Below are 20,035 nucleotides of genomic sequence, written 5' to 3'. Positions count from 1 at the left end.
TATCACAAATAATTCAGTCATTAAAGTCATTTAGTGGGATTCTGTATTATAGAGGCTTCATTTTCTTTATAATGGTGGTTATAGAACCAGGGCTAATTATGTATATAATGCAAATATAGCCCTATATTGCTATTCATGACCAGTACACATACACAAGGTTTATATCTAAGATTGGCAAAATACTGGGAAATCTGAAAAAAAAAACGTCTTTTTTAGTGACTCTTTTGCCTTACAATGCCCTACATGTACCTATCGGCCATGAATTGATTTTACAAATACTTATTTTAGGCCCAAACGTTCTCAATCTCACAAATCTCACAAAAAGTGTCTCAGGTCTTTATGAGTCATTAAAAGATTTAGATAACTAGTTTTAATCACCGCCACTATGACTAATTCTGGCTTGATACATTTCTAAATGTCTAAGTCTTTCTTTACATCTTACTGAATGAAGTGTCTAGAAATTTAGAAGTATTCCATTTAGCCTAGGCTTAACTGGTTTAGTGTTGATACTTGGAATTTTAGAGATGTTGGCTAAATGTGATTATCACTATACTTGTGTTTGTAACTCAGCTCTTGCTAAAGCTCTCTATAACATGTATAGGTAGCGGGCTTTATGTAGCTTATTGCATTAATGAATAAATTACTGTGCTTATTGCCTTAGTAGTATAAAAATACCTAGGGCCCTATTTTAGCAATATTTTGGCGAGTCATCAACCATGCCTTGCTTGGCTTCAAATGCACAAAAGGCATGTACTAAATCTCTTAATAAATCATGGGTGTGTTTTGGGCATAACGTGCAATAAACCAATCAGCACGTCACTTGCCATTCCCTTTAAGAGTCAGGTGCGGGCTGACTTTGGCGAATTGCTATTTCAATGGCGCAAAGTGGAGGTGTACACGCGTTAGGCACGCACCTGTGTTGACAATTCACTGCCAAGATAGCAATGAACGTCTGACTGTTGACGTCTGCCTGGGTTGTTTTCAGTCAGTGGTGCACCTGTGTTTTTCGCTGCAAATCCGCCAGATATTGACCTGAACACACCACATTTCGAGACCACAGGGTGGCATGCTAAAGTCTTAGAATTTGGGACTTTGTGTTAACAGGCTTACAAAACCAATAATGTAGTGCTTTCTTGACTTACGGCTCAATTACCTGCTTTTCCACATTTCTACTAGGTCCGACAGAATCAACTCAACTCCTCCAGTAATGGTAAAGCCTTTCAGAAGTTTAAACTGGGTTAGAGCAGGGTGCACCAGACCAGGACTGAGAAGCACTTATGAAAGACCTCAATGTTTAATTGATCTTCATTTAAAAATGGAATAGCTGCTTTATGAGCAAAAGTATTGGGACACCTGCTCTTTCATCGTTTCTTCCAATGTCATGGATATTAATAGAGTGCTTTTTTTTTTTTTGTAGTAACTGTCCAGGGAAGGCTTTCTACTAAATTTTGGTACATTGCACATCTGTGTCTGTAGCTGAATACATTAATTAGCAGGACAAGACAAGACAAGACAAGCAAAACCACCATATATTACCATTTGTAACGGACACAGATGGAATTTGGCCGCTTTTATCCCATTCGTGCAGTGAACACACGCATACACACCTGTGAAGCACACACAGTGGACAATGAGCACACGTGCCCAGAGCGGTGGGCAGCCATTGCTGCGGCGGCCGGGTAGCATAGAGGGCGAATGGCCTTGCTCAAGGGCCCAACAGTGGCAGCTTGCCGAGCCTGGGTATCAAACCACAACCCTGTCAGCAATAGCCCGGAGCTGAGCCACCACTGTCCCCAAGTGGGGTGTCCACAAATATAGTGTAGTGTATAGTGTATGTACTCTCTATGAGCATTGCCATTTTTGATGGATGAGACTTACTGAACAACACCTACAAGTATTTAAGGTTAAGCATTTTGTAACCGATCTTTTGAGGAAAGACACAAACTGACATACTGACATGGCGCTGGTATTGAGCCTGCACCAGAAAATCACACTGGCACCAGTGAAGCTGCATTTTTGTTTTTATTATAAACCAGACCAGGGTAGCACAAGATTCTCTTTAATGATGAGTAGCTTCAAGGTACAACTCAAGTGTTTCAACCGGGCACTCTAGTCTAGTCTTTCCCAAGGTCCAAACCACTGGAATGTTACATTTCGCCTACGTCTGTAGAGTAATAAAGCACATCCTTACCACTCTCACAAAAGCGCTTTTGAAACGGCGTATGAATGATCTGTAGTGTATCACAGTTCTGTGTCTGTTAAACATTCATGTTCAATAAAATGGCCACAAACTAACCTTCCGAATATAAAACAGTGGGTCCCATACCAGTCATGACTATTACCAGTACGCTATTTGGGCATCCTATCCCAACTACAGATCATGACATCTGCTGGCACTCTCACATACACTACAGCATTTTTTTAAGAGAAAAGCCTTATGATTGAAACGCATCTTGGCGATCTAAGACAGGTTAATTAAGGTCACAGTGAGGCAAAACGGAAAAACTTGAAGACATCCTCGTTCAGACCAAACAGTCAAAGTGAAGCAGAATTATCTGCACTTATTGATGACTGCAGGAACACTAGGGAACCGAGGTGAGTGGCTGCCTCTTGTGGCCCTGAGCGTTCTACTCCTTCTTTTTGTCCTTCACTTCCTCATCGTCTGTGTACTCCGTTGGCTCCTCACCAGGCTTCAGGAGTTTGCCGATGTAATCGTATTTGTCTGTGGAGCAAATGAAATGCATTATTTACTCTAATGCTGCTTTAGAGCAAGGATCGTTACATAGTGGAGCTGAATAATAAATATGCAATATCATTTAGGGATGCGTAGAACTGTCGGCATCAGAGAGATGTTCCAGTTTGGACTATATGTGAAACCAATATTTATATTGCTTTATTATACTCTGGAACAGCAGAATATGTAGGTGATGCTGAGCTGCTGCACTTAATTCATTCACCCACGTTTCTAACTCTCCTTGCTAATGCTAATCTAGGTACACTCAGTCCCAATAGCTGCAGTAGGAACAACTGGGATTTGACTCACGAGTGAACTGTGTCTCCCACTCGCTCAGGCTCTCCTGCTGCATGGCATTGAGGTCTGAAAGGTCGTCGTGCGCGTCTTTCAAGGCCTCCTTATCCAGACAAAACGTAGCCAATCCCCTGGAAGCATCCCTGCCTGCAAAGACCCCGTAAGGACCCTCTAAAATAAAATAAAAAAAAAGACAGAACAGGAATTAGAACAGCTTGCTCGACACATTTGTTCTCTCCCCAGGCACTCTTTGGAAAACTGCTCCTGGGGAACTCAGGGTTTGGGTTTAATTAATTCAGCATGATTTTACTTGATTTACTTAACATTAGAAATTCCACCTGTTTCTCAAGATTTCTACCTAACTACATTTACATTTATGGCATTTAGCTGATGCTCTTCTCCAGAGCAACTAACGAAGTTACTCGTATTACAGAAGTGGACTAGTGCAGTGTTAGAAGTCCTGCCCAAGGACTCTTGTTGATGTAGTGCAGCACAGCCACCCAGACCAGGAATCAAACCCTGGCCTGCCACATGGTGTACCTGGCAGCTCACTGGCAGGTAGCGGTGTTATCCGTTGTGCCACACCAACCATTCAAAAGCTTGTGACATAAACAAAGTCCTGTTCTAAAGTGAAAGGCTACATTATAGAGACATTTCATTAGTCCAAAGAAACCTGACATTTGAAATGTTTGAAATACCTCTGAAGAAGTTCTCTCAGAAGGTTATGAATACGAATACATCTCCTGCTACTGGAAGAACCGTTTATACTTCCTATAGCTACCATCACTTTGGGAAGGTTGTGGCCTAAAATGTTTAAAACCCATTCATGAAACAGGGATATGTTCAAGGTGTTGGGCAAAATTAACTTGTTTAACCATCCTCATCATTCCATGTGAAACTCAGAAGATGTGTAGGTTCACTGGAGGCTTTGGATGAGAAATAAAATGGCTATATTTATACTGTATACATTGTGACTCCTGGTTCCTACCACCACCGTATAGAAATCCGAGTCGCTAAGTTTCTCTACAATGAGCCACTTCACACTGCGCCAGCCTGTTTACATCTCAACCCCTGGATTATGCAGAAATTCTGAGAAATATGTGGTATGTCAGGTCTGTGGGAAACGCATGCAGGTAGGAGTTGACATTTCCCCTAATTGCGTACAAAGCGAAATATCTAGGCAGACCCTGACCTTTGGCCTTGCCCTGATCTTATTACTCATTCACTATCTACAAACAGCTGCACACTGCCTCCTCACAATGTGTGTGCAAAAGGCACCGGGGGCATATGGAGAACCTTGCTCGAACAGCTTGCTTGACACATTTCTCAAACAAATCTCAATTCTTGACCTCCTTGAACTCCTAAAACCTTAAATATGTGACTCATCAGGCCTCTAGAGGTTAGCCAGACTTAGGCAGACCCTCCCTAAAGCACTAAAGTAAAAGGGGTTAAAGCTGATGAATATTTCAGGAGGTTCCACAGGACAAGGAAGGAAGGAAATAGAGGGGTGTGGCCGAAGTTACATGGAGAACTGTGTGCTGGACATAGAAGATCTATAGAAGATCTGCACGACCAAGAGGAAAAAGTACCAGTGCAGAAGTGCAGAGGAAACCCCCTAAAGCATGGCCCACCCATTCCCTTCTCTCCATGCTAAAGTTGTCCACCCTAAAAGCCCACACTGCTGAACCATTCACAGGGGGTCGGGCAGGAACCGAGGAACCGTTTTACCTGGGCCGTAGAACTTCTTTCCTCTCGTCACATCAAACACTTTCCCGTTGACAGCCATGAGTATTCTGGGATTTGTGGTTCCATCGTACTGCTTCAGCTCGGCCAGGGTGAAATCCCTCTTCTTCAGTTTGGGCAGCTGCTCCTCGATCTCGCCCACATCCGCGGGCTTATCTCCTCGAAAGATCTTATACAAGAGAAACAGACAGAGGCACAGCAAGCTCAGATTCAGGGGCGAGGTGAAGATCTCTTGAAGGATTCCAGGAGAACTTTGCTCGGCCGCCTCTTCAGCCATTTTCGTGTCTGAGTGACTCTGGATGAGGACAAAAAAAAAAAATAACAACAGAGGAACAGCTTATCGAGGAGCGAGTCGCTGCACCAATCACAGCAGCCGAAAACATGCGAATGTCTCACAGCGTCCAATCAGCTTCTGGAGTTAGCTGGGGGGCGTGTACTTCTTAAGATTTGCCTTTTAACTTAAAAGTGTGAAAGTTTAGATCTTACGTAATTTAGGCAAATGACGTCATTTTGCCCATAAAGATCATTTTAAGTGTAAAGTCTAGCAATTCTACACATTTTAATCTTCATAAATACGGCCGAGAACGACTCGCATTAACTTGAGACATTAGTCCTGCCTATTGAAAGCCTTCAGCAGCAGCAGCAAATTTACCTCACCGTCTTGTAAAAACCGCCAACACACGTTTCCCTGAATTCTCTGAATTGTGCTTCTCTGAACATTATGTGCTCCTGGGTTTGTGGGACTGCCGGGTTCTGACACGCTCCAGGCCAGCAGGTGGCGGCCTCTGGACACCATCAGGCCTCGTTTCTTGGAGTCGAAGAAAAGATCAACTAGGAAAAACAAATCGCATCACAGGCGTCGGGACAAGAAGTCCAGTGACGTGGCTCGAGAGGATCGCCTGGCCGTGGACACGAACAGAGATTAACAGGTTTGAGTTAGTGTTTATCGTCTGTTTCTTTTGACCTCCAGTTCGTCTTAATGTATTTGAGTAGTTCTTGCGCCACTAACGCCTTAACAGGCCTAAAAGTGGAGGGACAGCGTGGCTGTAGTCTCTGGTCTCCTCTGTTTTATTACCCCTACGGCTCTGTCGTATCAGAGATCTGAGATCTTCAGTCAGAAACCTCATAGTGTCTCTAAGCAGCTGTCCCCAGATGTTAGCTAGCTACAGGATTTGCAGATGTTGGCCACAGGGTTGCAGGTCCGCTGACCTGAACGATCAGGAATTGGACTGTGTCTCTAAAGTCAAATACTTCTCATTGAAAATAGCGACCTACGTAAAAACCCCACGTCTCATCTGTAGGTAGAAATATCTTACTCATGACTGTCCTCTACTTGTCCCTGTCCCTCAGGAGTAGGACATATAGACATGTCGTTAAGTCAACTTTCGCCTCCATCAGGTGTTAATCTTTCAATTATTTAATATTCAATAGAAATTGTTGCGCCTTTGGATGACTTACAGTGCTTGAGGAACTGACTTGGAGATTGATACATCACTGTTGTGATGCATGGAATAATTGATATATGATTATTGCCATTAACATATATAATTAATAATAATATATTATTATTATAAATAAATAAGCATATTGAGTATATTGTCAGTGCTTGAAGAACACTTACCAGCTGCAGGTGTCATTACCAACACTGTAATTAGACGAAGTGAAGCAGATGTTTAATGAAAATCACTGTACTCAGTACGAGAGAGGATCTGAATAGTAGAATCTGTCGCTACTGATGTATTTAGTCAGTGATCACATATATCGTGATAAATACAGTGTATTGTGAAATTGTCTTCAAATATTGTGATGTAGTATTTTTACTGTATTGTCCAACCTGAAATTAGGACACGATATAAAGAACAACTGCCAAATTTAAATAAGGTCAAAAAGCGACCAATGATAGAAGTGCAGAAATAATGTACAAGCGATGATATGCTATTCTTAGTGTATATCCCGATGTAATGTATCTCTGCTGTCCAATGAAAAACATGCATCTCCATTTTTGTCCCTTTCTAGTTTTCTGTAGCTGCTCTGTACACTGCAAATAATTCTGTATGAATAGGCCAATAGAAATGCTCTAAATGACTTGGAATAAACCCTTATTTTACATTGACTTTCATTCAAAGTCAAGAACATTTTTGCCTTCTCCTGTAAAGTCACCATTTTAGAGACACCAGTAACATAGATTGACGTAGTACATGCTGTACTGTATGTTCTGTGGAAATATTTAGCATATTGTTGCCCTTGTGCAGAATCTGGCAGTTCTTCACATTTTGTCAAAATGTCAGAATAAATTGATGAAAAGAAATTGACATTGACATCACTTTGACATCCATTTGAAGTTCAGTAGTTTTTTTTTTTATCTTCTTCTGTAAAGCTGCTCTCCTGGAGAGACAAGGTTTTTGCATGTAGTAAATTTACTGAAATTTCCCTAATCCACAACACTGTGCTCTCTCTTTCTCCATAACAGGAGCGTTGGTATGTTTTAAGATGTCAGACAACGAAAGCCCAGCAAATGACACAGAGGGAAACGTAGAGGTTACAGCTCCCAAAGAGCGGTCATCACCCACGCAGGATGATTCCTCTGGTGACTCTCAGAGTGATGGCTTCACAGATATAGCCCCTACCCGCAAGACAAGGAGGAGACCAGAGAACAAATCCCCACCTCCAGAGGAAACTCCAGAGACCCCCGGCCCATCGGAAAATGCAGCACAGGTGAACCTCTTTCTTCTGTTGGAATTTTACCCATAGTAAAGAAAAAAAAAGGTCAAAGCATGTTCTTGCACATGTTGATTTGGCTTTGGAACTGGCCAGTAATTTCACACTACTGACTAGTGGGAGACTCATTTATTGCCAAAGAAAAACATGCTGCTTAAGTCAGAACCTGCCAGTTTGAACAGTTATACCTAGGACTGTCACGATTACTCGGTTCTCAACAAGAGGACACCATTACCACTTAAATAGCTGTGTACCCTTGTTTAGACAAGTTCCTTAGCTTTCTACAGTAAAATATCTTTGTAAAATATTGACAGGCATTTGTTATTGTCATGCAAATTTTCGCTGTCTGGCCTTTTTCTGATTTCTCAGTTAGTTGTCAATATAATTGGTATCTTATTCAATCAGTGATGTATTTGACAGGGGCTCTTTGTATATGTATCTAACACAAAACAATGTGCCTCCACTGAAATGCTGTAATTGTTTTCCGCACAGGCCTCCACACAGACAACTGTATCCCAGGGTTCCTGGGGTTACTGGGGAAGCTGGGGAAAGTCTATACTTTCAACTGCCACAGCCACTGTGGCCACAGTAGGCAAGTCTTCTCAAAGCTCTTGATATTTGCACAGTTACCAGCCATTAGGCACTGCAAGAGGGAGTGAACACTGACTGCACACAAAATAAAAACACACATTGACCTGTGTAGAGACACGATGGATCAGACTATGCCGGTTTAAAAGCAAGACAGGGTTTCAGTTTAGAAAGGGAAGAGGGAGACACTGTACTGTTTGTGTCTAATCGTTTGTTTGCATTCTGACCAAGGACAAGGACTTTCTCAGGTCATCGAGAAGGCAGAGACATCACTAGGAATCCCCAGCCCTGAGGAGCTCTCTGCCCAGGAGGAACAGGAAGAGAAAACCGATGGTATTTTACTCTTTCAGTGCTAGGATTAGATTTACTTTTGATTTACATACATTATATATCCACATGTAATATTATTACTGACAGATATGTAATATGTAATATATTATTGACATATTAAATGACACAAATGTACACACACAGCTTGTCTAGCCCCTGTAGAGCAGTATTGATATAGAATAGGACTCTCTGAAGCAGATAAACATTAAACCAATTGACACCATGCCTAATGCCAGGCTTGGGCTAGAGGGGTATAAAGCCCCCCCAACATTGAGCTATGGAGCAGTGGAACTGTGTTTTCTGGAATGATGATATTCAGTTCAGTACCTTTGGTATGAGGTGGGGTGTTGATCATCCAACATTCTGATCTTACCAACACTCTTGTCGCTGAATGCAATCAAATCCTTACAGCAACGCTCTTCCAAAATTTTGTAGAAAGTCTTTGCTGGTGATAGGAGAGACAGTTACTCCCACAAAAACAATTTCTTTTAATACCCATTATTTCAAAAGAAACAGTGAATGAGCAGATGTCCCAATACTTTTGTCCATATAGTCTTCATTATAGGACTTCTGATGTCTTTCCATTTGTTTTGTTGTCAGCAAATGACCGAAATTGTAAACATAATGTTGATATTTTTTCCCCATACATTTTAAATCATAATAAAATCTCCTTTTCTCCTTACAAACACAAACGGACAGAATTTCCACACTTGTTTCTTTGATCTAGTGAAAAATGAGGGCTATAACATTTTCTGCTGTTGTTATTGTGGGTGAGCTTCAGTAAGAAATGCTACTGTTCTAATTCCTTCGTTTCACTGCAGCTGCTTCCAGCAGTGAAGCAGAAAAGTCAGAAGAAGAGGGGATCACGATTGGTGGCACAATGGGAATGCTGTCCTCCAGCAGTATGGGAATGCTCTCCTCCCTCTCCAGTATGGTTCAGACTACGGTAAGAATATACATTTATAAATTGATAGACATATACAGATCCAGTAGCTTGTGCAACTTTCACTGTCTGGACTCTCTGCCTCACTCCTTTTATCCACATTTTGTTGGCCAGAGTAAAACAGTAATAAGTGGAGGTCTGGATGCTTTGGAGTTTATTGGAAAGAAGACCATGGATGTGATAGCTGAGGGAGACCCTGGCTTCAAGAAAACCAAAGGGCTGATGCACAGAACCTCCACACTCTCACAGGTTGGTGGAATATTAATAGATCTGCTGTTATTCAAGTCCAAGAGACCACTTTAAGGCTACCAATACTGAAACCTTAAGTATCAGATGATACTAATGCAACATTAAAGCTTTAATAATGAGCTATTTTGTTTAACGCACTTCACTAAAGATGACCACCTAAATGTGTCACACTGCTCAGATAAATGCTCTGGCACGCCACAGCTTTATTATTTCTTTTGATATCTGATCAGATTTTTCTGCTGGTGATGCTGAGACTGAAGTTATGTTAAGTGAAAATAATATGTATGATATTATGTATATTTATCTTTATATTTTAAAATGTGTGTTTCCTTCTCTTCTTTCAAGGTTTTAAGGGAGGCAAAGGAACGCGAGGAACAGCAGACGACTGAGAATTTCACTTCTGAGATGGACAAGGTGGCTCACTATGGCATGCTGTTTGATGAGTTCCAGGGACTATCCCATCTGGAGGCTTTAGAGCTCCTGTCCAGAGAAAGTGAAGCAAAGGTAGAGACTCTAACTCTAAATGTTTGTATTTTCTATTTTCTACCACTGAAATGAAATCTCCATCAATGTCCTTGCATTGCAGTTTAAACTATGTGTGAACAAAGTGTGAGCAATGCAGCCAAGTGTTCACAAAGCTTTCATTTTTAAAGATTTGGTGATTACACTGTCCTGTAGGTTATACACCGATCAGCCATAACATTAACATCACTTGCCTAATATTGAGTAGGTCCCCCTTGTGGCGCCACAGCAGATCTGAGCATTCAATGCATGCACTCCATGCATGACCTCTGAAGGTGTCCTGTGCTATCTGGCACTAAGAGGTTAGGAGCTGCAAGTCCTGCAAGTTGTGAGGTGGGGCCTTTATGGACCCTGTCACTGGTTCACCAGTTCACATTTTTGAACCACTTTTGGTAGATACTGATCACTGCATAATTAGGAAACCCCTCACATGATGTTCTGGAGATGCTCTGACCGAGTCGTCAGGCCATCACAGTCTCGGCCTTGTTAAAGTGGCTTAGTTCACTTGCTGCCATATATATCCTACCCCTTAACTGATGTCTCTGTAGGTGAAGATAATCAACGTTTTCCCACTTCACCTGGTATTAATGTTATGGCTAATCAGTGTATACTAAGAGCATGAGTATCAGTCTAACATGATTACCATTAGGAGCATTAACCCGTATTTGTTTTACGGTTGCTGTGTGCAGGTGAAGTCTGTGCTGACCACGCTGTCTGGTGATCAGCTGGTCCAGCTGAGAGAGGAACTGGAGCAGATCAAGGAGTCTTTCTCCCTCATGGAGTTTGATGATGAGGAGGTGGACGATACAAAGGGTAAAAGCTAAAATGGGGACTGTGTCTACAAATGACATGTGGAATGTATACCTACTTAATTTCTCACATTCAGCCAGTGATCAACCAGTAACCACATTGATTGATTGTTAAGAATTCAGTTTTTGTTTATTTTGTTCCTCTATTGTATGAATTTAGGGACAGATATGTTCACATTTATAATTTTGCCCCTTTAGAGGATGATGGTGAAAGCTTTGACAAGGAACTGACCGAAGCGCTTGAAAAGCTTCACATATCATCAACATCTGAGAAACTTTGTAAGGTAACAGTATGACTTTTTGTTGAGGAGGGTATAATCTACTTTGAATGGAAAACCTCACTCATACCGAGTGATTCTGTACTTCAGGCCAGGAAGAGTGCATTCAGCCGCGCCACAGACCTGACACTGCCAACTGAAGCCCAGCAGCATGAAGAGGAGGGCGAAGAGCAGGCAGCAGCAGAGACCAAATGCACGGTTGAGGTACGAGATCTTGTGTTAAACCGTTGTAATTAGCACAGAGTTTTTTGTTTTCTGACAGTTTAATTACTGCTATTTCATTCTTTGCAGTCTGGACTGTTAGATTATGTTTTCTGCATGTTAAGATCATTAGTTTAATAAGCTTGTGAAGGTCTGTGCTGGAAAAATCTTTTGAAGCCAGATTGTTCTTATCTTGTTTGAAAGTTCTTACCTTATCTTCTACTCAGTGGAAAGTGCTTGAGTAACTGAACTTTGTTTCTGTGCTTAAAGCAGCATTTATTTAAAGAGAATTGATGGTTCTGGACAAGCTGATCGGTACAGAACCAACATCTGAAGTGAACGAAGCATGTGGACTGAGGTGGTAGAGTACTATACAAATATTACACAGTCCTCATGAGCGTATATTTTTGTTTCTGAGTTCTGAGTGCCAGTGATAGAGATGCCATTCTCCCTATTACAGGTTAATATTTTTACATACTGTTGCTTTAAGTATTATTTTTGGAAGATCTGTACTTCACCCTTGTAAGAAATTAGAAAAACATTTTTACTCATTACAATTTTTACTCATTTACACATACTTTTGCATTTTCATGCAAATCTCAAAAACGGTGAGATCTTTATCTTTGTGCATTTAAATTAATGTAAAACAAGCTTCTATTAGTGTTAAAGTACCCAGCACACATCTATGATAATTTGCATGTGAGGATTAGTACTGTTGTCAGTCACCTCTCGAACTGACACACCACCAGACATATAATACGTTTCTTTTCTTTGTTGTTACTGCTCCTCTGTATACTCCATCTGGCCCAACAAGATGATGACCTCAAGTAATATTGGACTTTCTTAAAGCAACATTATGTAGCATTTTTATCTCAAAATATCAGCTTCAAAATCATATTGATGCTCCACTGACTTGTAAAATGGAGAACAGCGTCGCTGATGTTGCTGCTCTGGCCTCGGCCTGCTGCTAACTGCACTGTGTACTTTACTTTGGTAAAGCGAACCGAGCAACGCTCAGGAGAACTTGGTAATGCTGCCGAGTCATGTTTGTGTACAATCCTGTAATGGTACTCTACTGCCTCAGTCCACATACTTCTTTCACTTTCAGTGACAGTACTGTATCTCTCAGCTCGTCCAGAGAACACGTCCTGTGGACTTCCAGACTGTGTGTGTGTGTGTGGGGGGGGGGGGGTGCAAGAAAAGCCAATTCTCCATAGTATTGCTTTAAGAAGAGGTCAAACAAACATATTGGCACCTATAAAATCACTAAACTCAAAGCCAAAAGGATTCTGTATAGTACTGACTAGACTGACAGTAAGGGGTTCTTTGATGCTTTTTTAGATTTTAGAACCAAGGTTCTTGAAAGAACCATATACAAATTTGTCTTTGTATTTGAAGAACCATTTGACCAGTTTTATTTATTTCCATCTTTGCTTTTACTAAATACTAAAATGAACTAATCCTTGTTTTCTGCCTTAGGCTGCTCACTCTTCTGCCATCACAAGCCTGGCTGAACTCACAGCCAGATCTATCGAGCAGTTCCACAAGGTGGCAGAGATGCTGCTTCACTCTAACCCTGAGGAGGTCACAGCCTTGGAACAAGCCAAAGTCCTTTCACAGTAAGCCCTTTCCAACCAACAGCTGGAAATAGAACATATTATTTAAAAAATAATAATAAATAAATAAACAAATAAATTAATGTCATATGTTTGTATGCTTCTTTTCAGAATCACCATTGTTCTCTGCAAAGAAATATCACTACTATCCAAAAAGTTCACAGCTTGTTTAACAACCATCGGGGTAAGACAGCTAAAGCTCTTTGATATATGCAGGTTCTTTTGATCTATGCAAATCCTTATTAATATACATCCTGTTACACACTACTATAATGCCACCAATATCCATAAATGTCTACTTGATGATGGTTGTTCCTGACTCTACATAAAGCATAAACAAAGACATAATCTTTCCTTTGCAGTCAAACGAGAAGGGAGAGGTCCTTAATCCACTAATCACTGGAGTATTTCTGGAGGTTTGTTTCATCCATCCATTTATTCATTCATTCATTCTTTTCTTTTTTGCTTCTTCCTGGTCAAGTTCACAGTAGGTCTTGAGCCTACCAAGAATCATTGGGCACAAGGCAGGAACTACTTTATAAAGTTTAATGTTCTAAACTGGCTTACCCATGGTGATTTTAAAGGGATAGTTTAACAAGCATGCTAACATGGCTAAAATGAATGGAAGCTGGTAACCACCAGTCAGTAATAAAAGGTAAAAAGGTGTTGTGTAAAGGTGCACATATTTGTCACTGTACTCAGCATGTCCTCAGCATTTAACCCATCTGTGGTAGTGAACACACACACAGTAGTGAACTAGGGGCAGTGAGAACACATACACACCCAGAGCGGTGGGAGCAGAGAGGGTAAAGGGCCTTGCTCAAAGGCCCAACAGTGGCAGCTTGCCAAGCCCGGGAATCGAACCCACAACCCTGTTATTGATAGCCTGGCGCTCTAACTGCTGAGCCACCACTGCCCTAATCTATTGGCTGTTCCTTTAAATTAACGTTTCAGAACAAGAGTACACACAAACCCATGAAAAACACAGTCTATTAAGTTGTTTAAAAGCATTTATCATGAAATCAAATGTGCCACTGCCTGTAAAAACATCTATAATGTTAGAATAAAGGCAATATTAATGCAATAAAATGTTAGAGAATTAATTGATTTTAAAAGAACTACTTGATATCTTGTTTAAATAAGAATATGTGTATTTAATCAATAATATTTGTATTTATTTGTATGTATTGTATACACAGTACAATGGCAAGTTATAGGAATGTATTTAAATCACCAGTTTGGACATCCCTGTTGTGTTTTTTCTATTAGATCTGATAGATCTAAATCTATTTTTACCTGAAAGCATAACTATGCTATATTTCTTGGTTCTATGTAAGTTATAAACTATGACGTTATATATTTTAGTACATGTTATTTCATAGCTTGAATGTCTTCACTGTTGTGTAAAATGCTCTTTGTATAGAAGTGTCTTTAACATTTGACTGGCTGTTAAGGTATTTGGAGCTGCAGCTAATTCCTTTTTTTTGTTTTTTTTTTCTTGTTCAGGCTTCCAACAGTGCATCATATATCCAGGATGCTTTCCAGCTCTTAATGCCAGTACTAGAGGTGTCTCACATCCAGAGGACAGTTGACTCAGGCCACCACTAACCACGCAGCACTCATAATATTACTGGGTGAAGCAGGAATCTGAACAACAGTAAAGGACAAAAAGGGTGAATTGCTGGAGTGTCAGTTTAGTGACATACATCTAAGTACTTCCCAAGTAAACACAGTAAATTCTTTTTTTGATGTATGGAGTAAGTTAAAAGTTCACAATTGGCTTTTTAATGATAATTCTGTCAATAAAATGTTATTGAGGGTTTTATATCGTTTTGAAACCATGAATTATGTAATGCTGTTCTCTGGAACTGACTTTATAAAAGGGCATAGATATTTTGGCTTATGCAGGAATTGACCACTTATAAGCTTTACATAGCATCACCTATTGGCACTTTGGTAACTTTGTAATTTTGGCATTTTACAGACAAAACTGCACAGTATTATTTTGACATGGACATGACTGTATCTAGGTATTGTAGAGATTTTTGAGGAATATTAAGATCTATACATTTTCAGTTTGTGCTGCCTGAATACTAAATAATTGGTGAACTGGTGTGTACTGTAATGTAAGGTTAGGATGTTGGATACTTCTTCTGTTGAGGTTCTGTCCCGTTTGGCTGTAACATCAAAGTGTGCCATTCTCATGGTAATTAAATACATTGGTAATTTTGACCAACTATTATGAATCTGGTTTGATTGGTGTATTTGAATGTAACAAACTCAAAAAAAGTGAGCAGAACTAGCAGTTCTTTCTTTAAGATTCAAGCAACTGGCTCTAATCTAACGCCACACTTGCTATTTCTCACATTTTAACCCCCGTTTCCTCCAACACTTTCTGGTCCTGGAACGATGGCCTTCTGCAGGAGAAAAGGTAGGAGCAAAAATATGTAGCATTTTAACCTTAAAAAGGTTCATGGACTTGTAAAAGGGAGAATAGCATCTCTGTTGTTGCTAGTCCAGGATCAGCACGCTGCTAACTACACTATGTAACATTGATGAAGCAAGCAGGAAAATGCTTGTAAGAACATATTTGTGCAAAATTCTGTAAAGCTACTCTACCACTTAATTCCATGTGATTCTTTCATGTTCATTAACGGTTCTGTATCTTTAAACTTGTTTAGAAATGTACATCCTTTAGAAGTGGCTCAATGTGAGAATTACACCATTGCACCGTGGTGCCAATTTTGATCCTGTCATTGGTTCACTGGTTGTCTTTCTTTGGAGCACTTTTGGCATATACTAGCCACTGCTTACCTGTAACTCCCCACAATACCTGCCTAATGTTTTGGAGATGTTCTGACTGATTTGTCTTGCCATCACAATTTCTCCTTTGGCAAAGTGGCTTAATGACTGACTGCATACTTTCTAACATGTCCCATTGTAACTAGATAATCAAGGTTTTATACTTTCAGTTTTTAAGGGTAGCTGATCAGCAGTAAGCTGTCAGTACTTTGACAATGTGTTCATGCCTTCTAAAGTGTGTTTCAAACCTGATATGGTTACAGGTACCTTTGCCACAAAGCAATCTTCTAAAGCACTGACCTATGGGCAGAGGCACCTCACATGTAGGTTTTCAAAACTTAAACTGCTTGTGTAAATGATTAGACTGGACAAAGCAGCTGAGGATTCATGTATATAGCATAAAATGTCTGCCTGCTTACAGTTCACATAGTCTGGCCAGAAGATGATTTTTATGTCCAGTGCCATTTAATATTAATAACAATAATAGTGTCTATTGTACAAGTCAGAGTATAACCTTGGACACTTTCTGGGTAGGCCAGTGCTACAGTATCACATTGATGTGTAACTCAATAGCCTTCTTTAATGAGCCCATTGTATCACACAAAACGGAATAATGGACATTTAATTTGCAAGACAATTTAACAAGAACATACAAGTGCAGCCATACATGAATACAAAAAGACACAAAACTAGCTGGCAGAAGCTGAGGCAGAATCTGAAGGAGATGCAGAAATGTTCAGCTGTTCTAACTTTTCTGTTAAAGAAGCCTCTGAGTTTTCTGTGGATTCTGTGAGGGGCTCCAGAAAGCACCCTCCGGCAACCTTCTTGCCAGTCAGGGGGTCGACCACTGCCCCGACTTTAAATACTACCTCGGCCAGTTCGTGCTTAACATGTTTAGATCTCCGCTCTGGTAAAGCCTTCAATAATACAATGTCCCCAACGGTGCACTGCTCCAAGGCATCATGGGCAAAGTAGGTCTTCCTTTTGTTGTAGTACTGAGAGAGAAAGAGAAGGTTTTAGATTTTTTTTTTTAGACTACAAACACAAAATACATTATATATAGACAATATTGTCTAAATATTAATCATTTCTAAGTCATATTCAGCACAACACAAGACATGCTATGTTTATAGTCTGCTAATACAAGAATCCATTTCAGTCATATCTTCATCTAAGGTGCCTTTTCCAATAATGTGGTGGCATAAAGATCGTTTCTTTTTTTAATGTCATGTAAATTTTAAAACTAGTAATTCAGGCGAGTAATTCAGGTAAAACTAGTAATACAGATTATACACTATACAGACTATAAAAGTAATGCATAATTCAATCAGATGAGATGTCAGCTATTTAAAATGTGGTTGGATGTGAAATATCCGGTCGTAGAGAGGGACAGGAACCATCCCTCTTTGGCCAAGATAAGTAGTTTAAATTTATCCATGTTCTTGCTATTCAAAACAATCAGCGATCCTACAAGTGTCTTTCGTTTTTTTTTTATACAATCATTTGAATACTATGAACAACAACTATAAAATACTATGAACAACAACTATAAAAACAACAACAACATAAAAACATAACATAAGAATGTCGCCAGCATCAGACACTGCAACCATTTGTTGTAACCGTCCTACATTAGCTACCTGCTTTAGGGCAAATTGACTACAGAACATTTGGATGCAACTGTAAACGATCTTACACTCTGTTCTTACTGTGCAATGTTAATATGTACCTTAAGCAAATATGGATCCAGGACAAGTCTGGTAACCCGAACCTTTGCTGTCTTCCTCATCTTGGTCCCAATCACTTGGCCAATAACCCATTTCGCATGAACTGACACTTGTTTCAAAGACATGTTTAAGACTCCCAGAATCCTGAAAAATCCACAAATCCATGTTTACGTTTTCACATTCACAACAGATATGGACAGTAACTAGATGTTTTCCTCATGTATGACAGTCCAATATTCATGCATTTATACTTTCCCAAGTATTTTTAAATGATATCTGCACTGAAGTATGCCCTGCTGACAAAACCAGCCTGCCAAGCTCAAACTGGTCAAGCTTTTCTGAACTAGTTGACAAGTTTAGCTCTTAACCAGCACAGGGTATGTTTGTGTTTGAGTATGTTTGGCCAAAACTGCTAAACTAAGTAGTTAACAATATGCTGGCCAGGAGCTAAGCAGGCTAACCAGCTGATTTACCAACACTGGGTATGTTTTAACCACCATGAGCAGATTTTCAACCAACGTGGCAATCAAACACCAGCTTGGACCATCTAAAACCAGCTATTCAGTTGTCGAGCTAGATTTTAGACAGGGGTTCTCAATATTCTACGTTTTAATAAAGACTATTTTAGCCATTCACATTAAAATACGGTGAAACACAGGGCCTTACTAACTGTCTTATCTTCCTACTATATTTTCATGTCTATCGAAGTTGCTTCTGGGAGATTGAGCGCTTTGTCATTTCTCAAAGCAGTCAGTATAATCCCGATATAACTGAGGGATGTTATCTTACAAGCAGTGTGTTTGTGTCTGGGTTGCAGGTGCATGACTGTAAGCATTAGCTAGTGCTAGCTAGCGTAAATAACCTCTCTCTGGCTCGCTCGCTGTTAACCTCTAGGAAAAGCTATTGACTGACAAATTCGAGCATTGAAAACCAAGCTATTTTAAAATAAGGGGTTGTTGCTACGTGTTAATATGCATGTAAAATGTCTGTTGAATCTCACCCGTCCGCGTTAATCTCAGTGATAAGAGCAGGACATTCATGAAAACAACCAGCATGGAGCTCCGCTCTGAATGTCAAGGCAAGCGGCGCATGGCGATGACGCCACCTACGGCGTGCCGCGTAGAGCAAACAGGTCTGAGGTGAGGAAAAATAGAGAGGGCGATTTCAGCTGGGCTTATTTATTTATAGCTAGAAGAATATACAAATATGTTAGAAATGTGTAATAATGTTATGTTAAAATTAATTTTAAAAATATCTAATGAGAAATCTCACAGATACAGATACTGACACAACTGTACACCCATGACTCACAGAAACAGACCTCCATCAACACTCCAGTCCTGAGGTCCGCTTCATCTCTACCTCCCTCTTATTAAAAGGGAGGTAAAAGACTATGTAGATTGAAGCTATAGGGACAAAACTATTGGGACACCGGCACATTATTACACCCCATTCCAAATCCATAGACATTGTTATGGAGTTGGTCTTCCTTCTGCAGCTGTCAGCATTTGCAGACCCTACTTTGGAACTTTGCGGTCTCCCACTTTTTGGTTGAGTTGCTGTGGTTCCTAAACGCATACATTTTTCAGTAATGCCACTTATAGTTTGTCATGGAATATCATGGACTGCCTTGCAATGGTGACCTCCTATTACAGTACCACTGGATGTCAGTGAGCTCTTTAGAACCACCCATTCTTTCACTAATATGTGTAAAGGCAGACTGCATGGCTAGGTGCTTGATTTCATACAACTGTGCCAACGGGACTGAACGAATGAAGGATTAAGAGGTGTGCCCAAATATATTTGTCCGTATAGTGAATGTTCTTATCTGATTATTTCTGTTCAGGGTCATTTAGCACGAGGCAGGAATACCCCCTGGGCATCATGCAGGGTAACAAACACCCACACCCCCATTCACTCACACACTCAAATCTAAGTGAAAATTACCATGGCCACGCCACCTACCATGTGTGCTTTTAGGAGGCGTGAGGAAACCCGAAGAACCCAGAGGAAACCAACACACCAAACTCCTCACAGACAGTGACCAAAGTGGAGATCGAACCCATAACCCCAGGTCCCTGAAGCTGTGCCACACACACTTATCCAGTGGCTTTCTGCGGCTAACTCGTCCTCTGGTTTTCGAGATATCAACACTGTCTCAACTTTTCTGTCTGACTGTTCAGTTCTAGCTTGTATACAGCTTTTGGATTAGACATCAACCATCTAGCAAGGACCTAGCACCCTGATATCACAGCAGCCACCCAGCAAAACAGTTTTACCCTGGTCATCATATAGCAATCACCTGGAAGTGGGAACCTAGTTAAGCTGGGCAACCATACTGAAGGAAACACACTTTTCAATTCTCTACAGTCATTCATTTACTTTTTCAACATTAGAGACACAATCAGGTTTGTACAACAGCATTTCTGGCATCCCTCTGCTTGCCTAATAATATTACTAGTTATTATTATTATTATTATT

The 20,035-nt window shown here is 40.4% G+C and overlaps 3 protein-coding genes across 3 annotated transcripts; 1 reads left to right on the top strand and 2 right to left on the bottom strand.

Annotated features, from left to right (window-relative positions):
* Positions 1–2,003: 2,003 nt before the first annotated feature.
* Positions 2,004–5,506, bottom strand: pgrmc1 (progesterone receptor membrane component 1). Its single transcript, XM_072661700.1, has 4 exons — positions 5,429–5,506; positions 4,757–5,066; positions 3,044–3,199; positions 2,004–2,722 (listed from the first exon to the last, which is right to left on the bottom strand). The coding sequence occupies exons 1-4, from the start codon at positions 5,489–5,491 to the stop codon at positions 2,628–2,630; spliced, it is 624 nt and encodes a 207-aa protein (XP_072517801.1). The 5' UTR covers positions 5,492–5,506; the 3' UTR covers positions 2,004–2,627.
* An 88-nt stretch (positions 5,507–5,594) lies between these two features.
* Positions 5,595–15,264, top strand: fam114a2 (family with sequence similarity 114 member A2). Its single transcript, XM_072661576.1, has 14 exons — positions 5,595–5,700; positions 7,242–7,486; positions 7,982–8,081; positions 8,309–8,410; positions 9,229–9,353; positions 9,465–9,599; positions 9,945–10,103; positions 10,811–10,934; positions 11,129–11,214; positions 11,299–11,412; positions 12,889–13,028; positions 13,137–13,209; positions 13,388–13,441; positions 14,532–15,264. Exons 2-14 carry the CDS (start codon positions 7,262–7,264, stop codon positions 14,631–14,633), a joined length of 1,539 nt encoding a protein of 512 aa, XP_072517677.1. The 5' UTR covers positions 5,595–5,700; positions 7,242–7,261; the 3' UTR covers positions 14,634–15,264.
* A 1,021-nt stretch (positions 15,265–16,285) lies between these two features.
* mrps17 (mitochondrial ribosomal protein S17) lies at positions 16,286–18,645 on the bottom strand. The gene is made up of 3 exons (XM_072662185.1): positions 18,555–18,645; positions 17,557–17,698; positions 16,286–16,822 (listed from the first exon to the last, which is right to left on the bottom strand). The coding sequence occupies exons 2-3, from the start codon at positions 17,677–17,679 to the stop codon at positions 16,517–16,519; spliced, it is 429 nt and encodes a 142-aa protein (XP_072518286.1). The 5' UTR covers positions 17,680–17,698; positions 18,555–18,645; the 3' UTR covers positions 16,286–16,516.
* Positions 18,646–20,035: the final 1,390 nt, after the last annotated feature.

The sequence above is a fragment of the Salminus brasiliensis genome, chromosome 18, assembly GCF_030463535.1.
Source record: "Salminus brasiliensis chromosome 18, fSalBra1.hap2, whole genome shotgun sequence".
Classification (NCBI taxonomy): domain Eukaryota; kingdom Metazoa; phylum Chordata; class Actinopteri; order Characiformes; family Bryconidae; genus Salminus; species Salminus brasiliensis.
Note: the sequence above shows the minus strand (reverse complement) of the source record. Positions and strands in the feature narration are given on the sequence as shown.

Excerpts from the sequence above, each read along its gene's own strand:
- fam114a2 (XM_072661576.1), top strand. The coding sequence starts at position 7,262 with ATGTCAGACAACGAAAGCCCAGCAAATGACACAGAGGGAAACGTAGAG. Across the intron at positions 8,082-8,308 it reads AGCCACTGTGGCCACAGTAG|GACAAGGACTTTCTCAGGTC; the intron begins GCAAGTCTTCTC and ends ATTCTGACCAAG. Across the intron at positions 10,935-11,128 it reads GGAGGTGGACGATACAAAGG|AGGATGATGGTGAAAGCTTT; the intron begins GTAAAAGCTAAA and ends TTGCCCCTTTAG.
- mrps17 (XM_072662185.1), bottom strand. The coding sequence starts at position 17,679 with ATGTCTTTGAAACAAGTGTCAGTTCATGCGAAATGGGTTATTGGCCAA. Across the intron at positions 16,823-17,556 it reads TGGATCCATATTTGCTTAAG|TACTACAACAAAAGGAAGAC; the intron begins GTACATATTAAC and ends TTTCTCTCTCAG.
- pgrmc1 (XM_072661700.1), bottom strand. The coding sequence starts at position 5,491 with ATGTTCAGAGAAGCACAATTCAGAGAATTCAGGGAAACGTGTGTTGGC. Across the intron at positions 3,200-4,756 it reads AAAGAAGTTCTACGGCCCAG|AGGGTCCTTACGGGGTCTTT; the intron begins GTAAAACGGTTC and ends ATTTTATTTTAG. Across the intron at positions 2,723-3,043 it reads GTGGGAGACACAGTTCACTC|ACAAATACGATTACATCGGC; the intron begins GTGAGTCAAATC and ends TTTGCTCCACAG.